This window comes from Dasypus novemcinctus, chromosome 3 (assembly GCF_030445035.2).
Source record: "Dasypus novemcinctus isolate mDasNov1 chromosome 3, mDasNov1.1.hap2, whole genome shotgun sequence".
NCBI classification, from domain to species: Eukaryota; Metazoa; Chordata; class Mammalia; order Cingulata; family Dasypodidae; genus Dasypus; species Dasypus novemcinctus.
This window is the reverse complement of record NC_080675.1, coordinates 112,682,068-112,699,874: the sequence shown is the minus strand read 5'-3', so window position 1 is coordinate 112,699,874 and position 17,807 is coordinate 112,682,068. Positions and strand designations below refer to the sequence as shown.

Below are 17,807 nucleotides of genomic sequence, written 5' to 3'. Positions count from 1 at the left end.
TCCATTCACTACCCATTCTTCTGTGTCTGCTTGTCTTGTCTGCTTGTCTTCTCTTTTCATCTTCTCTTTAGGAAGCACTGGGAACTGATCCCAGGACCTTCCAACGTGGGAGAGAGGCACTCAATTGCCTAGCCACCTCAGTTCCCTGGTTTGTTGTGTCTCTCACTGTCCCTCCTCTGTGTCTCTTTTCATTGTGTCATCTTGTTGCGCCAGCTCTCCGTGCCAGGTGGACCAGCCAACTCTCTGTGCCACGAACCTGGGACCCTCTGTATGGCAAATGGGAGCCCAATCGCTTGAGCCACATCTGCTTCCCTTAAATATACTTCTTTCTACCTGTACTGATGGCTCACTAATGACAATAAATTTCAAAGGAGGTAGGGGGTGCGGAGGAAAGGGTTGGGAGGCATATTTGGAAAAACTCAAGAGTTGTTTCTGATACAGGTAGGCTCCATCTGACTGAGAATCATCCTTAAACAACCAAAATACCTTTTTTTTTTTTCCAGAAGGTTCCCAAACTGAAGCATTAAGAGATTAAACATAAAAATGCTATCCAGCTGGTCTCCAGAAATCACTAAAGGAAAAAAATTTTTTGAATCAAGTGAGGAGCATGCAGGAGTATTTTTAAATACCTTTTCCCTCATCCACCTTTCCAGTTAAGATTCCTAATCTTTCAGGGCCTTGCTTTCTTGGTGGGTCCTTTAGGAAAGTCACCCTTAGGTCAGACAACGAACAGTCAGATTTTCCCCTTGAAAGTTAACACCATAACTCTGAGAAAGGAAAAATCAGTCTTCCCACAGAAAGCTTCTTGTTTGACCGAAATATGGCATTTGGGTAGGATTTCTTTTCTAACATCATAGTGAGGTTTAAAAGAAAATGATTTAGAATAAGTTAGAGAAATGATGACTAATGAGCAGTGCCTCTTCTTCTGCAATCGGACTAAAAACAAGAGACTAAAAAATGTCTACAAATGTCCTGCAGAGGCACCCACGAGGTCAGGAGTTCTTAACCAGGAGTCCATGGACTCCCAAGAGATTAGTGGAAAGATTTCAGGGGTCCATGAGCATGAATTGAACAATATCAGCTTATTATCTTTATTTTCTCTGACCTCTAACTGAAATCTAGCATTTCCTTCACTTATGAATGTATGCAATAAATTACAGTAGTAGTCATTTCATACTGTATTACAGTTGCTGTGTATCTTGAAAAATCACTTATGCTTACCCGTACTTGGAAATTACAGTAATTGTTAGACCTGACGCTAGTTGAGTGTCATAAAATTGTCTGCCACTCCATCCTAGAAGGAGTCCGTGGTTTCTACCTCACTGGCAAAGGGGTCCGTGGAACAAAAAAGGTTAAGAACCCCTGCACTAGGTAATGAATGGAACAATGCAAAATGAACATGACAATTTAAGAGCTTTCCCTGTACATTTTTTTCCCCTAACAAGTTCTCATAAACCTTAGCTGTAGGTCTCCATTTAAGGCAAAGACAGCTTAGGAGTCACCACTTCAGAAACTCTCTGATACCCATCTGTCCCACAGGCATAGCCCCTACACCCACCTCATCATCACTGTCGGACGTCTCAGAGTCAGAGGAGGCTGCCGGCTGACTCACAGGCGGTTCCTTCTCCTCAGAGTCACTGCGCTTCCGTTTTGCCAGGGACAAGAGCTCCTAAAAGGCAGAAACAGTCATATAAATCATATAAATTTTGTTCAACAGAGAAAGAATATCCAAGAATAATTAAACACCTGCCCTACCTAGATCTATTCTATATCTATGTGCTCTCAACTATATGACGTCATTATGGGAACTTTTATCATGTGAACAGGCTGACTTCCAGTATTCCTAACTGCTAAAAAAATGTTTTCAAAATCTTTCCTCTCCCTCTTAATGGGAAATATAGATCTGAAATGGAAAAGTGACTGGAAAATGGAGGTTGGACTACCCTCAACCTGTCACCATTTCCTTCTTTAAATCAATCTAAATATTGATTCTCAAGGGCTGATTAGAATCACTGTTCTAGGTAGTATAGCTAATACTACAACCATCCCTTTTGGTATCTCATGGCAAAACTGGCATTTACAGGGCTAGTTTGAATAAGCTGACTTCACTGACAAACTATGTGTTTCTGGATCACTAATTCTGAATGCTTAAACTAGAGGAAAAAAAAACAAAAAAACGTATTTCCAGTGTTTAATCCTAGATCTGACAACAAGGAATAGGTGTGCTGGTCACTACAGTGGAATCCTAATTTGACAACTCCAATGCTCCTAATCACCACTACTGCCTTGTCCTGGTGATTTAGGTGAAATTGGAGGGGCAAGGGCCATTAGGTAAAGAACCTTGGTTTTCAACCAGGATTTGCTCTGTAACATTTCCCCAACTTAGCCCAGTCATTTAAAAGGCAACAAAAGGGGAGGCGGACTTTGCTCAACAGTTAAGAGCGTCTGCCTACCACATGGGAGGTCCACGGTTCAAACCCAGGGCCTCCTGACCCATGTGATAAGCTGGCCCACGAGCAGTACTGATGCATGCAAGGAGTGCCGTGCCACGCAGGGGTGTCCCCCGAGTAGGGGAGCCCCATGCTCAAGGAGTGCGCCCTGTAAGGAGAGTCGCCCAGCGCAAAAGAAAAGTGCAGCCTGCCCAGGAGTGGCGCTGCACACACAGATTGCTGACACAGCAAGATGACGCAACAAAAAAAGAGACACAGATTCCCAGTGCCACTGATAAGACTAGAAGCAGACACAGAAGAACACACAGCGAATAGACACAGAGAGCAGACAACTGGGGTAGGGGGTGGGGGGCGGGGAAGGGGAGAGAAATGAATAAAAATAAATCTTAAAAAAAAAAAAAGGCAATAAAAGGATACGTGCTCTGGTTCTTGCTCTCTACTAACGCCAATACCAGTGCACAATTATACTGTACTTACTAGATGCCTAGATACTTTTCTGAGCATCTGACATTTAATCTTCATAAGAACTTTAAAAAGGCTGATACTGTTATCTTTATTTAAAGATAAAGAAACTGTGGCACAGGCTGGTTAAGTAAATTATCTAAGGTAACACAACTATATGTGGTAGAGGCAAGGATTCCAACCTGGACAGTTAGAATACTGGCTCCTAATTGATTCATGGTTGAACAGTTTAAAACATTTTGCCCTTTTGCCAAAAAAAAAAAAGAAAAATACAATTAAAATACTAGTAGTAGTATTCCTTGATGATGATAGTGCTAGACAATTACAGATCAAGTGCCAAGACAGAGTTTAAAATACCAAATTGCTACAAAGTATCTGTTTTCTTCCTCTAGTCTCTTTCTATTTTAGGAATATAACCTCCTTGGCCAGAATGAGAAAATGACCTTCTCAGATTAACAGCTGACACTCTCCTTCTTCATAAGCAGTCATGAAATGTCACTCTTCTCATTTCATTAGAGAGAACTAACACACCAACTTCCTGGAAAGGCTGAAAACCAGAACAACAAAATTGTAACTACTACAAAACCAAATGCAAATTATAGCAACATTGTGTATTTGTGGCCTTTTAAAAAACTGTGGCATAATTTACATAGTCAATTTTATCCTTTTTAATGAGTATGACAAACATAGTTGTTTAACAACCACTACAATCAATAAATATATAGAACAGTTCCATCATCACCCCTAAATTCCCTAGTGCTCCTCACACCCCTCCTCTCACCATCTGTTTTCTTTTTTTTTTTTAATATTTATTTCTCTCCCCTTTCCCCCCATTGTCTGCTCTCTGTGTCCATTCACTGTGTGTTCTTCTATGTCCGCTTGTATTATCAGGCAGCACTGGGAAACTGCATCTCTTTTTTTTGTTGTTGAATCATCTTGCTCTATCAGCTCTCCATATGTGTGGCACAACTCCTGGGCAGGCTGTGGTTTTTTCACATGGGGCAGCTCTCCTTGCGGGGTGCACTCCTTGCATGTGGGACTCCCATACACGGGAACGCCTGTGTGGCACAGCACTCCTTGCACATGGCAGCTCTGCGCATGGGCCAGCTTACCAGATGGGTCAGGAGGCCCAGGGGATTGAACCCTGGACCCTCCATATGGTAGGCGGATGCTCGATCAGTTGAGCTACATCCGCTTTCCACCATCTGTTTTCTGTCCCTGTAGTTTTGCCTATTGTTGTCTGTCATATAAATGGAATTATAAAGTATACAGCCTTTTGAGTCTGGTTTCTTTTACTTAGTATAATGCATTTGCAATCCATCTATGTTGTAGCATGCATCAGTAGTTCATTCCTTTCTATTGCTAAATAATATTCCATTACATGGATATATCTTTTACTAATTGAAAGACATTTGGGCTATCTCCAATTCTGGGGCATTTTTATGTTCATACACAGGTTTCTGTATAAACATAAGTTGTTTTGTTTTTTTGTTTGTTGTGGTACCAGGGCTAGGGATTGAACCCAGGACCTCACATGTGGGAAGCCAGCGCTCAACCACTGAGCCACACCAGCTCCCCTGATTTGGTTTTATCATTTGTTTTGCTTTTTGTTTTTGTTTTTTTCATGAAGCACCAGGAACCGAACCCGGGACCTTCCATATGGGAGGCAGGGACTCAATTGCTTGAGCTACATCCACTCCCAAAACATAAGTTTTTATTTCACTTGGTAAATATTTAGGACTAGGAGTGCTGGTTTGTATCGTAATTTGTTTATGGTTTTTTATTTCTTTACTATTACCTTTTCCCCTCCATTACCTTAATGCAAATTTATTAAAAATTTAAAAAGACTCCTGGTACGCAATCTCATCCCTGACCCCTTGAGGTTCATAAATGTACTAGAACTTGTTTTAATACTAATGCATTGAAACAGGGATTCAGATCAATCAAATCAATTTCCCTGAGACATTAACTGTAACATGTAAAAAATGTCTATTAAAAGTAAATGTCTATAATAAGACCAATGGAATCAATTTGAGAGCTCAAAAATCAACAGATTAACAGATTTGAGAAGACTCACAAACCTTAAGATTTCATTACCTCTACTCCATCATTCAGTTTTTTAAAAAATATCTTAAGATTTATTTATTCTGCCCCCACCATCTCTATGTGTCTATTTATTCTGCTTCCCCCCCTCCCCCATCTCTATGTGTCTATTCGCTGTGCATTCTTCTAAGTCTACTTGTCTTCTCTTTAGGCAGCACCGGGAACCAATCCTGGGACCTTCCCGAGTCAGAGAGAGGTGCTCATTCCCGAGTCAGAGAGAGGTGCTCAATCTCTTGTACCTCAGCTCCCTGGCCTGCTGAGTCTCTTATCATCTCTCCTCTGTGTCTCTTTTTCTTGCATCATCTTGCTGGGCCAGCTTGCCACATGGGCCAGCACTACGTGTGGGTCAGCTTGCTGCATAGGGCAGCTTGCCTTCACCAGCAGGCCCCAGGAATCAAACCCTGGATCTCCCATATGGTAGATAGGAGCCCAATTGCTTGAGCTATATCCACTTCCCTCAGTGTATTTTTATGTTACATTAAGATCAACTTGCAATAAGGCAACTTAGGTTCCTATTATTTAAAGGAAATTCAATCTCATCTCTTTAATCAAACTTCCCATGATCACTTAAAAGTGAGATACAGGTTCTATGCCCAAGAAAATGAGAATAAAAGTCTATATGGATAAATGTCAGAGGTTTTATGGCTAATTAGGATGCTTATTTGTTCTAAGAGATAACTAATGTAAGTAATTACTGCCAATTAGGGCTACCAACCATCCTGTTTTGCACATGATTGTCCTCGTTTAAGCCCTGAAAGTCCTGATTATGGGAGAACCCTCAGTCTCAGGAAGGTTGCAACAGTTGGTCACTTTACCACCAGGGCCTATTATGCACCAAGCAGTCACTAGTGAAGGAAAGATACATGGTCCTTGACCTCATGGAATTTAGAATCAAGAGAGGATACAGACAATAAAAAGGGGGGGCGGGGCGGAGAGAAATAATAACACCTAATGATATATGCTAAGAAGGAAGTAAATCAAGCAAATGGGGACCTAACTGTGATAGAGAGGCTTCTCTGAGTTGAAAACATTTAGGCTAAGACTAGAAACTCTGTGGAAGAAGAGGGGAGGGTCCAGTTTTCTGGACAGAGGCCACCAGATGGAATAGCTAAGGCCCTAAAGCTGGCAAACCTTGGCTAAGTCAAAGAACTCAAAGAAGGCCAGTGGGACAGAAGTTTAGCAGGCAAGAAGGAAAAAGAATACAGTAGGGTTAGAGGTACTAAGAAAGTTTATTATGTATGACACACTTGCTGTTATTTCTCTTCAATTCTCAATTTCATTTTGATTTTTAATTGTGGTTATGATCCATAAACTGACTTCTCCATCCTCAAAAGGTCAAAACAGAGCCTACCTAAGCAGCTTTATTCATTCCACTCTCTCTCCAAATTTATTATTTTCCAGTCACTCTGAGCTTCTTTCAGTTTCATGGGAGTGCTGGGTCCTTCCTGCCTCAGTGCTGCTTGTAAATGTTGGTCCCTCAACCATGAACACGCAACACTCCTTACTCTTCAGTCTCTTATTCCCCTCCTTCCCCAATATTCAAGGTCTCAGTTTAAATGTGGCTCCCATCAGGCTGGGCTAGGGCTCCTGGTCATAACTCTCACAGTACCCTCCTTGCTCTTTCTACTCTAGAGTGAAACTGTAGGGAAATGACTAAGCAATGCCTCTTTCTCTTTTGTGAGATTCTAAGTTCCCTGAAGGTAAAGACGCTTCTATTTTGTTTCCTCTATAACCCTAGTGTCTAGCACTGTCTAACACATTTGTTGAAAAATAAAAAACAATCTTTGCCCTTGGAGTACTTGTAGTGTAGGAAGGGAGCAATAAGTACACTAACAGTACCCATGTCTTAAAATGAGTTTTGTACTTTTCCTGAAAGCCTCTCTGCAAAAGCTTTCAGCTTTGGGGACTCAATATCTCTAGCGCTATCTCTAAAGAAAAGCCAAGTGAAATTAGCAAACAAGTCACAATAAGTTAGATGCAACATTAAGACACAAATTTAAAACTTCATAATATTGACAACCGTCAAAAGTTTCTCCTAGAAAATTTGCCTCTGAATAATGTGAAGGAGACCATATTAACAAGAAGACAACTCTTAATCTCCTGACCTTCATGGTAAGGTTTAAATACTTTACAGGGGTCCTTAATCTTTTTTGTTCCATGGACTCCTTTGCTAGTCAGGTAAAAATCCTGGACCCTTTCCTAAGTCAACACTATACTGTGTATTATTTAATAAATATATCACACCTGCTCCAACATGTCCCCACAAAAAAAAAAAATTTTTTTTTTCTAATTTCAATTCAAGCTCATGGACCCTTCATTAAGAACCCCTGCTTTATAACAATATTTTCCCCAAAGAAAATGAATTATATTGAAAAATATAGCTGGGAATTGGCTGTGGCTCAATCAGCTGGGCTCCTATCTACCACATGGGAGGCCCTGGGTTTGCATCCTGGGGCCTCCTTGCAAAGGCAGGCTCGCCCACAAGCACTGCCAAGTGCCACCCAGCCCGCAAGTGCTGTGGAGAGCTGACTCGGGAAGGTGCTGCAACAAAAAGGGAGACAAGTAAAAAAAAAAAAACACAGAAGAGCGCTCAGCGAATGGACACAGAGCTGACAACAAGTAAAAGTCACAAGGAGGGGGGGAAGAATAAATTAAAAAATAAATACAGACACAAAGAAGAATGCACAGCAAATGGACACAGACAGCAGACAGCAAGCAAGCCACAAGGGAGGGGGATAAAAATTAAAACAAAACAAAACAAAAAAACACACTGACAACCAAATTTAAAAAAAAGAAAAGAAAAATACAGCTATCAAGTATTTTTTTAAAAACAAAACAAAACTGTGCTTTATTTAGGGCTCAGCTGGAGAACTTGATGTCCAATACTTATAAAAGGTTACAAGGAGTTTTCGGGAGTTGAGTATGAAAAAAGCAGCTGTGTTAATAATACCTGGACATCCTAAAATGAGGAGTCAAGAGAAAAAACAAATAGAGAAAATTTTTTAAAAATAATTATAAACAAACAAAATAGAAGGAAGAAAGTAAAGGCAGGAGGCCTGAGAAAAACCAAAAATTTGTTCCTCTAAAGAAAAAAGGAAAATAAAAGGCCTCAGAGAGCCTCTGACCTCCAGATGAACGAGACAGCAATGGGAGTGCATCAATGCAGAATTCCAAAGTAGCTTACCACAGGTGCAAATAAATTATTATAAACGTTATACTTTAAAATGTGTTCTTAAAGAATTCAGTGTATTTTCCTGATTCTAAGGCTTTTTAAGCAATGTCTTTTAATTGTTTTAAAGTCATTTACCAAAGATAAATATCTTCCTTTCATTAGTGTTTCCTTTTTTTCCCCTATATTCCAATTAAACGTCTTACAAAATACATGAACTTATTTACAGAAAAGCAAAGCCAGCATCACTTAAACATCCCTGTTTTTCAAAATTTCCTTGTAAACAGTTTCAGAAATTCTTCACAGATTAATATTTTCTTTCTCTCTCTTTTTTTTAGGTGGTACTGGGGACTGAACCACAGACCTTGTACTTGCCTGCGTACGTGCCAAGCAAGTGCTCAACCACTGAACTATACTCACTCTTTTCTCTCTATCTCTAAGGTCATTGTGTGTGTATATTGTTTTAGGATGGAAGTTCTCAGTTCTCCCTTACCTGGAAAGTCTCTGGAGCAAGTATGGAAATAGAGCGAAGGAGAAGGTGGGGGTGGCGGCTGCAGCCCTTCCCACTCATGGCTTGGCCTCCACCAACAATGGGTGGCCAGGAGCCCACAGGTCTGGGAGAGTCAGCCTGGCCCTCAGGGACAAGACTGACAGCATTTGCAGGGAGAAGGGATTGATACTCAGTCTAAACCCACAAAATTACAGTCCTACAAATCTTGGATTTTAGCAGTAATGCTAATTTGCATAGGTTTTTATTTTCCTTTTTAATTGTTTTGCTTTCCTCTAGTTTTTCTATTATATAGGTTTTTTAAAATTTTGTACAACTATCATGATTTTGGGGGGGGGGGGGGGAGACTTTTTACAACAATTACCCTGCCTTGTAAGTCACTTTTTTCCCCTTGTTTTATCACTTCACAGCTAATGAGTTTTATATTTTTGTTGCTTTCCCCAAATATTCACCATTTTGTACATCCTAACAGCTCTATCCAGGCATATAATACAGAAAACCATAAGAAAGTATCATAGACTTGAATGAGTATAATTAAAGCGCCTCTTAGAATTTCAAAGAACAATTACTATCTTGCTGTTTTAAAAGCACTGAAACATTATTTTTCCTTTTTTGTGCATGTTTGTGTTTTTTTTGTTTTAAATTTTTTATTACATTTTTCATAGACTTGCTGTAAGATGCTTCAAGAACAGTCATGAAGCAGTGAAGGAAGTTCTCCTCTCTATTGGACATAGAGCTACACATCTGCAATAAAGTTTGGTCCCTTGGTCACTGAATAGCTGAAAGAATTGACAGAGATGCTCAGTTGCATAGTGGAGACCAGGTCCCACCATACCACTTATTCCAGTCTGCCTCCACGTGCCCAAAGGCTGGAGAAGCCTCCCCAGCTGGTCTCATGTTGTTTTTCAAGTTGCCTTTTTCCCGCAGTTTTCTTCATCTCTTTATCTTTACACCATATATATATACACACACACACACACACATATATATATATTATCCCAAACACATGCCCACCAAACTCCATAGTCTTCTGCTTGACTGATATTGACTGACATGTCAAAGGTGTCATCCTATAATTTTCACTTATAAATATACAAAGGGAAGGTTTGTTTTTCAGTGTTCCATATCCTGCCCTATGCAAGTCCTAATCTCCCTCAGATGTGCTACCACCAGCACTCAGTACAGGTGATTGGTTTCTCTGGGCTGCTTCAGCTACACCTTGAGCCCCTCTTCATGCCCATCTTGAAGCCATTTGTGGCTTGGATGGCAAGTCTGCACACTGGCCAGGTTGTCGAAGCTTACCAAGCCTGGTGAAACACAAGGGACGATGGCCTGGGTTTCCACAGGGTCACCTGGGGCCACTCTCAGTGAGGGGGAAGGGGAGAGGAGGGAGGAGGCTGGGAGAGCCCCTCACTGGGCTCCCTCTGTGCCTGCAGGGGACGGGGGAAGAGTTTATCAAGTTTTTTTTTAAGTAAATTTGAGACAACATAGTAATATGTGCTTCTAGAATAACATTAAATAACAAGATCTAGCAGCAGACCAAAAAAGTAGAAATTTCTAAGTAATGATGAGTATAAACAATATATCAAGACATCTGCAACAAATGTAATATGGTATGGAAATAGCCATGATTTTTATTGGTGACAAAGTCATAGGTACAGCTAAAATTAGGAAATAATAAATTATAGTTAAAGGTTAGTGAAAAGAACAAAAGTATATTTATTTCCCTTTAAATTCACAGGCCCACTGAATTCTACTCATGAAGCCCAGGTTAAGAACTTCTATTCTCCTGTTTAGAGCTTCATTTTTATTTTTTTATGAACCTTGGAGACTTTATTAGTAATGTGTCCCCTCCCCCAGAACTATAGCTAGCCCAGTGCTATGTAACAAGGCGGTGTAATACGAACATTGATCATTAAGCACCTACCATTTGCCCATGTACACAAGAAACAATTCATGGTAAGGTTCCAACAGCTCAACAATTGTCTTGAGCCCTCCTATGTTCCAGGCCCTCGGATAGGCCTTCCATCTGTAACTTGAATCCTTCTCTTTTCTTGATCTCTTCCACTAGGTACCTAGATAAAGCAAGAGCACAATTAACTCTTTCTTCAAGGCCCAATGTGCCCAGGGCCTTCAAGGTCATTCAAAACTTGAATGCATCTGGTCTCCCGCTACATTGGATAGACTTGTCTCCTGTGTCGTAGCTGACATTGTAGAATTTATTCTGCTGCAAGAGATAAGATGCCTTGGCAGAGTAGCATTTCTTAAGAAGGTCAGATTTGTCTTTACAAGAAGAGTACAGCATTGGATTTCAGCCATCAGCAGCTTGTATGGGTTCCAGGCCAGAGTCAACCTTGTGTATGCCATGCAGAAGCTTGCGGTGCTTCCTTGACATCAAAGCTGAGCCACCCCAAGAAGCATTCATGTGAATCTAGAGACTGTGCCTCTCACAGATGTCAGTCATTTCATCCAGAGGATCGAAGGCTCCCAATACAGTTGTACCAGAGGTAGCAGAGACAAGAAATGAGATTGCCCCTTCTTCCTTGCTTGCTGACTTGTTTCTCCAGTTCCTTGGGTATTGTTTTACTTCTTCCATCTGTTTCTACAGAGCAAACATTCTCTGTATCAATCCCCAAAAAAGAGGCTGCCTTCTTCATGGAGTAATAATGTTTTGCAGACAATCCCTATTTCTTAATATCAGGATAATATCTGCATCTAGCTAAGGTCATTGCACACATATTGGACATAAAATCCCCTGGGTTAAATATCCCATCCCTTTCTTTTCAGCTAATAAATAATTTTCTTCAGAACCACTTCTTGCACTAACAGAAACACTGGAGACATATACATATAAACACCTGGTGTAATGCCTCTGTCATAAACTGAGTCACCATCACCACAGAGGAGGAGTAATCAAGCCCAGCAGACAAATGGTTGAAAAATCATGGGTGATTAATTTTGACACTGTAGTATACAATATCCTGGCAGAATCCCAACCGCCTGTAATATGGCTCTCCTGTGTCTCTCACCTCCAAATCAAGAAGTTATTTCTGTTGTTCAGGAAATCTGCCATTCACAAACCTTCTTGTTGCCATTGACAGCCTTCAAAACTACCTCTTCCATTATTAGCCTCTTCACAAATTTTTTTCCTGCTTTTGCATCTGTTGTGAGACCACTCAGTATGACCTCTCCACTAGAACAGAACTCTTCTTACTTTTTTTTTTCTTTCTTACTTTCTTACTTAGAACCACTTCTTGATCATTATTTCAGTTTTGAGGCTAGGAGAAATCCAAAATCAAGGCATCAGCAAGGTGATGCTTTCTCCCCAAAGTCTTGTGCTGGCTGCTGGTGGCCGCTGGGGTTCCTCAGCTTGTATACCTGCCTTGTGTCACATGGTGATGTCCTCAGTGATACTGTTTTACATGTAATGTCTAAAGGTAATTCCTGGAAAATATTTAGAGGTTCTATTCTCTCAAAGACAAATTTAATTATTCTACTTCAAGTTGGAAGAGCACAGAAAAAGAGGACAATGCAACATAAGCACTATTTTAATAAGGAAAATCATGAAATCAAAGTATTCCAGTGCGCAAGTAGTTCTATTTTTTAGAAAGGCAGGATAAAATTTTTATAAATAAATACTGATTTATACTAATCTGAAAAGGGAATTCTGATTTCTTTATCATCTTTTCATTTTATAGGACCCAATGGATATCTATTATTCTGTAAGACTGACACATAATGATCTAAATGCAGTTACATGAAGGGGTAAAGGGCATAGAGTTTTGCTTTAAACTCTATTATTTTTTCTAATAGAAACCAATGACAGAGAGAAGTGGGTTGGTGGCCATGGCTTCTGGGCTGGGATGAACTGCACTCCTGATGGAGGCTGGGGAGCTGAGCGGGAGCCATGGCCAGTACAGTGGTAGGAGTTGAACTGACCATTGCTGCTACAGGATTCCCAGGTCTTCAGTGGTGGCTATTACAGAGGTGGGTGTGAGCCCAAAATAACAAAATGGGAAGCAGCATTAATACTAGGTATAAGCCCTACTGCCAATAAAGAAAAAATAAGATATGCACATTGATGAATTATGTTCTTAAATTACCCAGACAAGGGAGGAGCTCCTTATTTAGCAGTGAAAGTCAAGGAAGCTAAAGATTTACCAGAAGGTCAAGCAAAAAAATGAAGTAAATGTATGATGAATATTAAGTTCATATAAATTTATATTTTACCAGCTTTTTATAATGAAATGCCTAAAGTTGTAATTTTAAGGAAAAAGAAAAAAAACCAAACCAGTGCCAGGTGTCTTCATAATTTGCTATTAAAAAAATATTGAAAAAAGGGTGTGGTTAACCAAAGAATAGGGCCACTATCAGGTCAGATGTTAAAATTCTTCAAGCTCTCAAACTAAGGTCTAAGTTTTAAAAATCTCTGAAAGGTAAACCAAATTTCAAATTTCTATGCTTTAGTTACCACATATTTTTTCCCATCAAGAAGAAAGGAAAATAAATAAGCCTTAATAAAAAGCATCCCAACAGCTGAAATACCTTCAGAGATTTAGAAGAACCAGCAGCTCTGCAACCTTAAACACCTCTGTCAAGTTCTTCTGGTTATGTCCTGGGAACACTATGGTAGGGAAAGGAAGCTATTTCTTTCCCAAACTTCTTCTAGTGTTCTTACTAAAAAGACTAACTTGAATATGGACAGTGATTGTGGTCTCAATCATTAACATAAATCATTATTACCTGGGCTATACCTGATAAAAATCGAGTCCAGGGCTCTATCTCCAGAATTCTAATTAGTAGGCCTGGGATGAGAGCTCCAGGAACCTACATTTTAAATAAGCAACCCAGGTAGCTTCTGACACAGGTGGTCCTCAGCCAACCACGAGTAAGCTCATCTTCAGTAAAGACCAAGTAATATTTCTGACATAATGGTTTAGATTTCCATGGGAAATCTAGGAATAAAGGACCTCCTTACATTGTGCTCCACTCTCACACTAAACACTCAGATTTGGCATGCTTTTTCTTTTTCACACACAAGACAACAAATCTGATGTTATACCTCTAATGAAGACCCAGAACTAGATGAAGCAGTCCAAGGCAAAGCCCAGAATGCATTAGTTTTGTTCTGAGGATTCCTAAAGATTCCTAAACTTGGCTGACCATGAACTTCTGCTGAAGGCCTTGGTAAAAACTTCCAGAAGACAGAGATCTTTATCTTTAATTCTTCAAAGAGTCTGGAACAATGCTGAACAGACAGAGATAGAAGGCACTCTTGCCTCTGTCAGGATGTGCAGAGAAAAGGAATTTTGATCTTGTTCCCATTTGATAAGACAGTCACTGAGTGGTTGAAGAGGAGGAAGCTGAAACTGCTGCTAAACTGTATTAGGTATGATTATATATTACAAATTTCATGCTAGTTTCTTTCTATAATAGTTATTTAGAGCTGGGATTTAAAGTTGCAATCCCCTCCAGTTTTCTCACTTTGGAAAAGTTCTTTGTGGATCAGGTATACTCTATCATAAAAGGAAGCTTTCAGCTTATTACAGTCATTGAAATTCTGTGGAAAACCACTAAGGACAGAATAATTCAGAGCTTTGTTTATGCACCATTAGAACACATGTCTTGAGTGTTCTCTACAAAGTCCCCCAAATAATCTTTTAAATTGATGTACCAATTTCCTCTAAACTAGTGAGTGGACTTTGCAAACATGATTTCTAGCAATCTGGAAAATTACCATGAAACATTATCCTCATTTTGCAATAAGAAAAATTAAAAGAGCAGCAGATTAAGGTGATATAGCAGAAATAATAGAAGCCTTGTAGTCATGCAGACTGGGTTCAAATACTAATTCTATCACTTACTAGTTGTGTGGATCTGAGAGTTACTTAACTTTTTCAAATCCCATGTGCCTCATAAGGAAAACAGGGAAAATGATACCAAAGTCCCAATAATTTGAGAACTTGAAAATATAAATAAAGCACTTAATTAAGGTATCTAGTTCATCCCAAGCACTACGTAAATGGCAGCTAATGTTATTATCATTCTAGATGAGAAAAATAAAAATAAAAAAGATTCTAATCCTCTTAAATGCCAGTCTAAAAGTATCTATCAACTCAACTTTTACAGTCAGGAATAAATTTTTGGTATTTGTTTAAATTTTAGGAGCCTTTCCACGGGAACTTTCAATTTACCCTTTCATCTACTATCCCAAACCAAAGTTTCTACATCTTTGATAATTAATTCTTCTAGGACCCACTACTTCCCCACCTCCCCACCACTACTTCCAAGACAACCATCTTCAGCACCTCTCCAGTTCTTCCTCCTTAAAGTCCTCTCCTTTCACTCCCTAACATTTTAGTTCTGAGACCTCTGCCTAATGCAAAGGACCCTCAAGAAGCCATTTACACAGAACCTTTATAGTTTGCAAATGCTTATACCTATATCGATTCTTAGAAACACTTGTTCCTTACAATAGCCCAGTTAGATAGACAAGGCTGATGTTATATCTCTATTTTACAGTTAAGACCAAAAATACAAAGCTAGAAAGCAGCATAACCCAGTCAAGAACTCAAATTTTCAGATTTCAAGTTCGGTACTACCCTACTCAACTTACAAAGCTACTACCTTTTGCTTATTCTTCCTTTATATCATTTGCTCATAAACTGTGCCAAGAAAACCTTCTTTGTATCTCTGGTATCTCTAGAGCACTGCTACAGACGACAATTTCCTCCCTACAACATTTTCTAGTGAATATAAAAAGTCCAAGCAACCCCAGGACACTGAGGCCAAAACTTACTTTCAATGCTTTCTGCACAATCGTCAAATAAGAAAGAATTCTGGGTTGCTGCATGAAAAGGGCCAAGATGCCTCGGCCAGTCCCTCCACACCACACTACATAGTTCAATTCTGTCAGTATCTGCCCTCTTTCCTACCTTCGAGAAAGTTTTCTTCAGTCTGACATACCAACAGGGACCCTTCGCAACCACGAACGACGCTAGTCACCAGACTCGTGGCCACAGCTAAGTCTTCCTTTCCAGGCATGGCAGAGGTTCCCCGGAACATTTACGAGTGTCCCTCCTCTCTGTCCACTCCTTCCTCGAAAAACTTCACCTTCCAGAGTCTGCACCTTCTCAGCCCCCTGCCCCCACCCACCGCTCACCCTTGCACCTCCTCCAAAACCCCCCGGCCTCCGGGGTTGACGGGCGGTACTTTCTCTCTCTCCCGGCCGGGCTCTCCTGGCCCAGTCGGCCGCCCGGGTTTGGCAGATCACTGTCCCCTTTGGTCCCCGGAGCCCGAGGCCCATCAGCCCGGTCCCTGCCCCGCCTCCCCGCCCAAGGCGCCAAGTCCTCCGGGCTCGGTCTTCAGGCCCGGGCCGGACACCGAGGGCCCAGGGCGTTGCGGAGAGGACAGGAAGGGACGACAGCGGCAGTCAGGGCACGGGGCGGGCCGGGCGCTCGGGTCAGGAGGCCCGAGGGCCCGGCTGGCTCTGGGCTCCGGTGGCCCCGACTCAGCCCTCCCGCCCCGCTAGACCCGCGCCTCCGCGGCCTGCCCTCACCTGATCCAGGTTCTCGTCGCTGCCGCTGTCCTCCGTGTCCGAGTCGATCACGACGCGGCCTTTCCGCTTCTTTACCATGGTGGTCCCCCGGCTCCCACGCCGGACGCCGCCCGGACTCGCCTCTTGCCCGCCTGCCAGTGGGACCGCCACTGCCGCCGCCGCCGCCGCCGCCGCTCGACCCACACAAAGGCGACCGCGCATGCGCGCTCCGCTCCGCCCCTGGCCCCGCCCCCTGCTCGTCGCACGCCGTTCGCCGGCGCCCGGTGCCCCGCCCTTCCCCACCCCCGACGCAGCGTAAGAGGCGGGGCTATCCGACGGGTTGGGTTCTGGGCAGAGGGCGGGAGTATCAGGTGGGTTCCTGGCCTCTGGAAGTGCTGTGTCTCTGCGCGGAAGCTCGGTGAGCCCCCTAGTTAGCTAAGATTGGAGCCCGCAGGGATCTGTGATCTCTCTGAGATGGCCCACGTGTCTCCAGCTTTTTAAGTGTCTAACACTGATGGAGTGTCAAAGGTGACGTCTGAGATCGCCGTCTTTTGAAGACACCAATCGCCTGGAGCGCGCCATGAGGAATGAACCTTGCCTAACTGGGCTGTGCAAGTGACAGCTGACCCAGAGGCTACATCTGAGTAGCCAAAAGAAAAGTGGAATGAAGGGTGTTCCAGGCAGAGGGAACAGCATGGGCAAAGGCCCAGAGATAATAGAGAAATGTTGGATTCAGGGAACTGAAAGTTCATTATAGCTGGAACAGAGGCCATGGTGCGTGGGGACAAGGAAGACGAGCCTGGGGAGTGCCATAATTCAGGCTATGTAAGCGACATTAAGATTAAGGAGTTTAAACTTTAATAGTGAAAGATTTTAAACTAAAGTAAGACATAATTAGATTTGTCTTTTAAAAAGGCTACTTAGGGAAAGGCAATATAGCTCAGGGGTTGAGTGTCTGCTTCCAGTGTACGAGATCCCGGGTTCAATTCCCCGGTACTTCCTAAAAAGGTTACTCTGGCAGCAGTGTGGAGAATGGATTAGAAAGGAATGGCAAGGGCAAGGAGACCGCTTGGGCTGTTGGTGTTAGATTGCCAAGAGATTATGGTGTTCTAAATTAGGAAAGATGTAGTGGGAATGAAGATAAATGGATGAATTCTAGGTAATTTGGAAGGTAGTCTACACAGGACTCAGGGATTAGTTGGAGGAGGGTAAAGGAAGGAGAGTCCCAGACACTGATGATGCTCAGATCCTGGCTTAGGAACTGGTGGTTTGTGGACCCTTTATCCAGATAATGAACACAAGAGGAAAGATAAGACTTGGGGGACTAGTGTGTGTGGGAACTAAGTTCAGTTTTATACATATTGAGTTTGCAATATAACTGATATAAATGGCAGTTCCAGAAGTGATTTCTTTGCAGGATTTGGAATATAGGGTAGGAAACATAAACTTCAATAATAATTTGAAACTGTTCTCAAAACTTCTTTGGTGTCCATTAATTAATTTATTCTGGTAGTGAACTTGGGAGTTAGAGTCCTGACTTTCCTGGGCATAGCTGGGCACAGACAGGCTGATAAGTTC

General features: G+C 41.7%; 1 protein-coding gene across 2 annotated transcripts in view; it reads right to left on the bottom strand.

The window, feature by feature from the left end:
• RTF1 (RTF1 homolog, Paf1/RNA polymerase II complex component) overlaps positions 1 to 16,464 on the bottom strand; it is an 81,824-nt gene extending 65,360 nt beyond the window's left edge. Inside the window, exons 1-3 of one of the 2 annotated variants that reach the window (XM_071214116.1) lie at positions 16,251 to 16,453; positions 10,620 to 10,767; positions 1,559 to 1,669 (exon numbers count right to left, since the gene is read on the bottom strand). In XM_071214116.1, the coding sequence (XP_071070217.1) occupies positions 1,559 to 1,669; positions 10,620 to 10,622 (114 nt within the window). In that variant the 5' untranslated portion in view covers positions 10,623 to 10,767; positions 16,251 to 16,453. Of the gene's footprint in view, positions 1 to 1,558; positions 1,670 to 10,619; positions 10,768 to 16,250 lie in introns of both variants that reach the window. The other variant, XM_058293955.2, reaches the window with a different exon arrangement.
• Between the last annotated feature and the right edge of the window lie 1,343 nt (positions 16,465 to 17,807).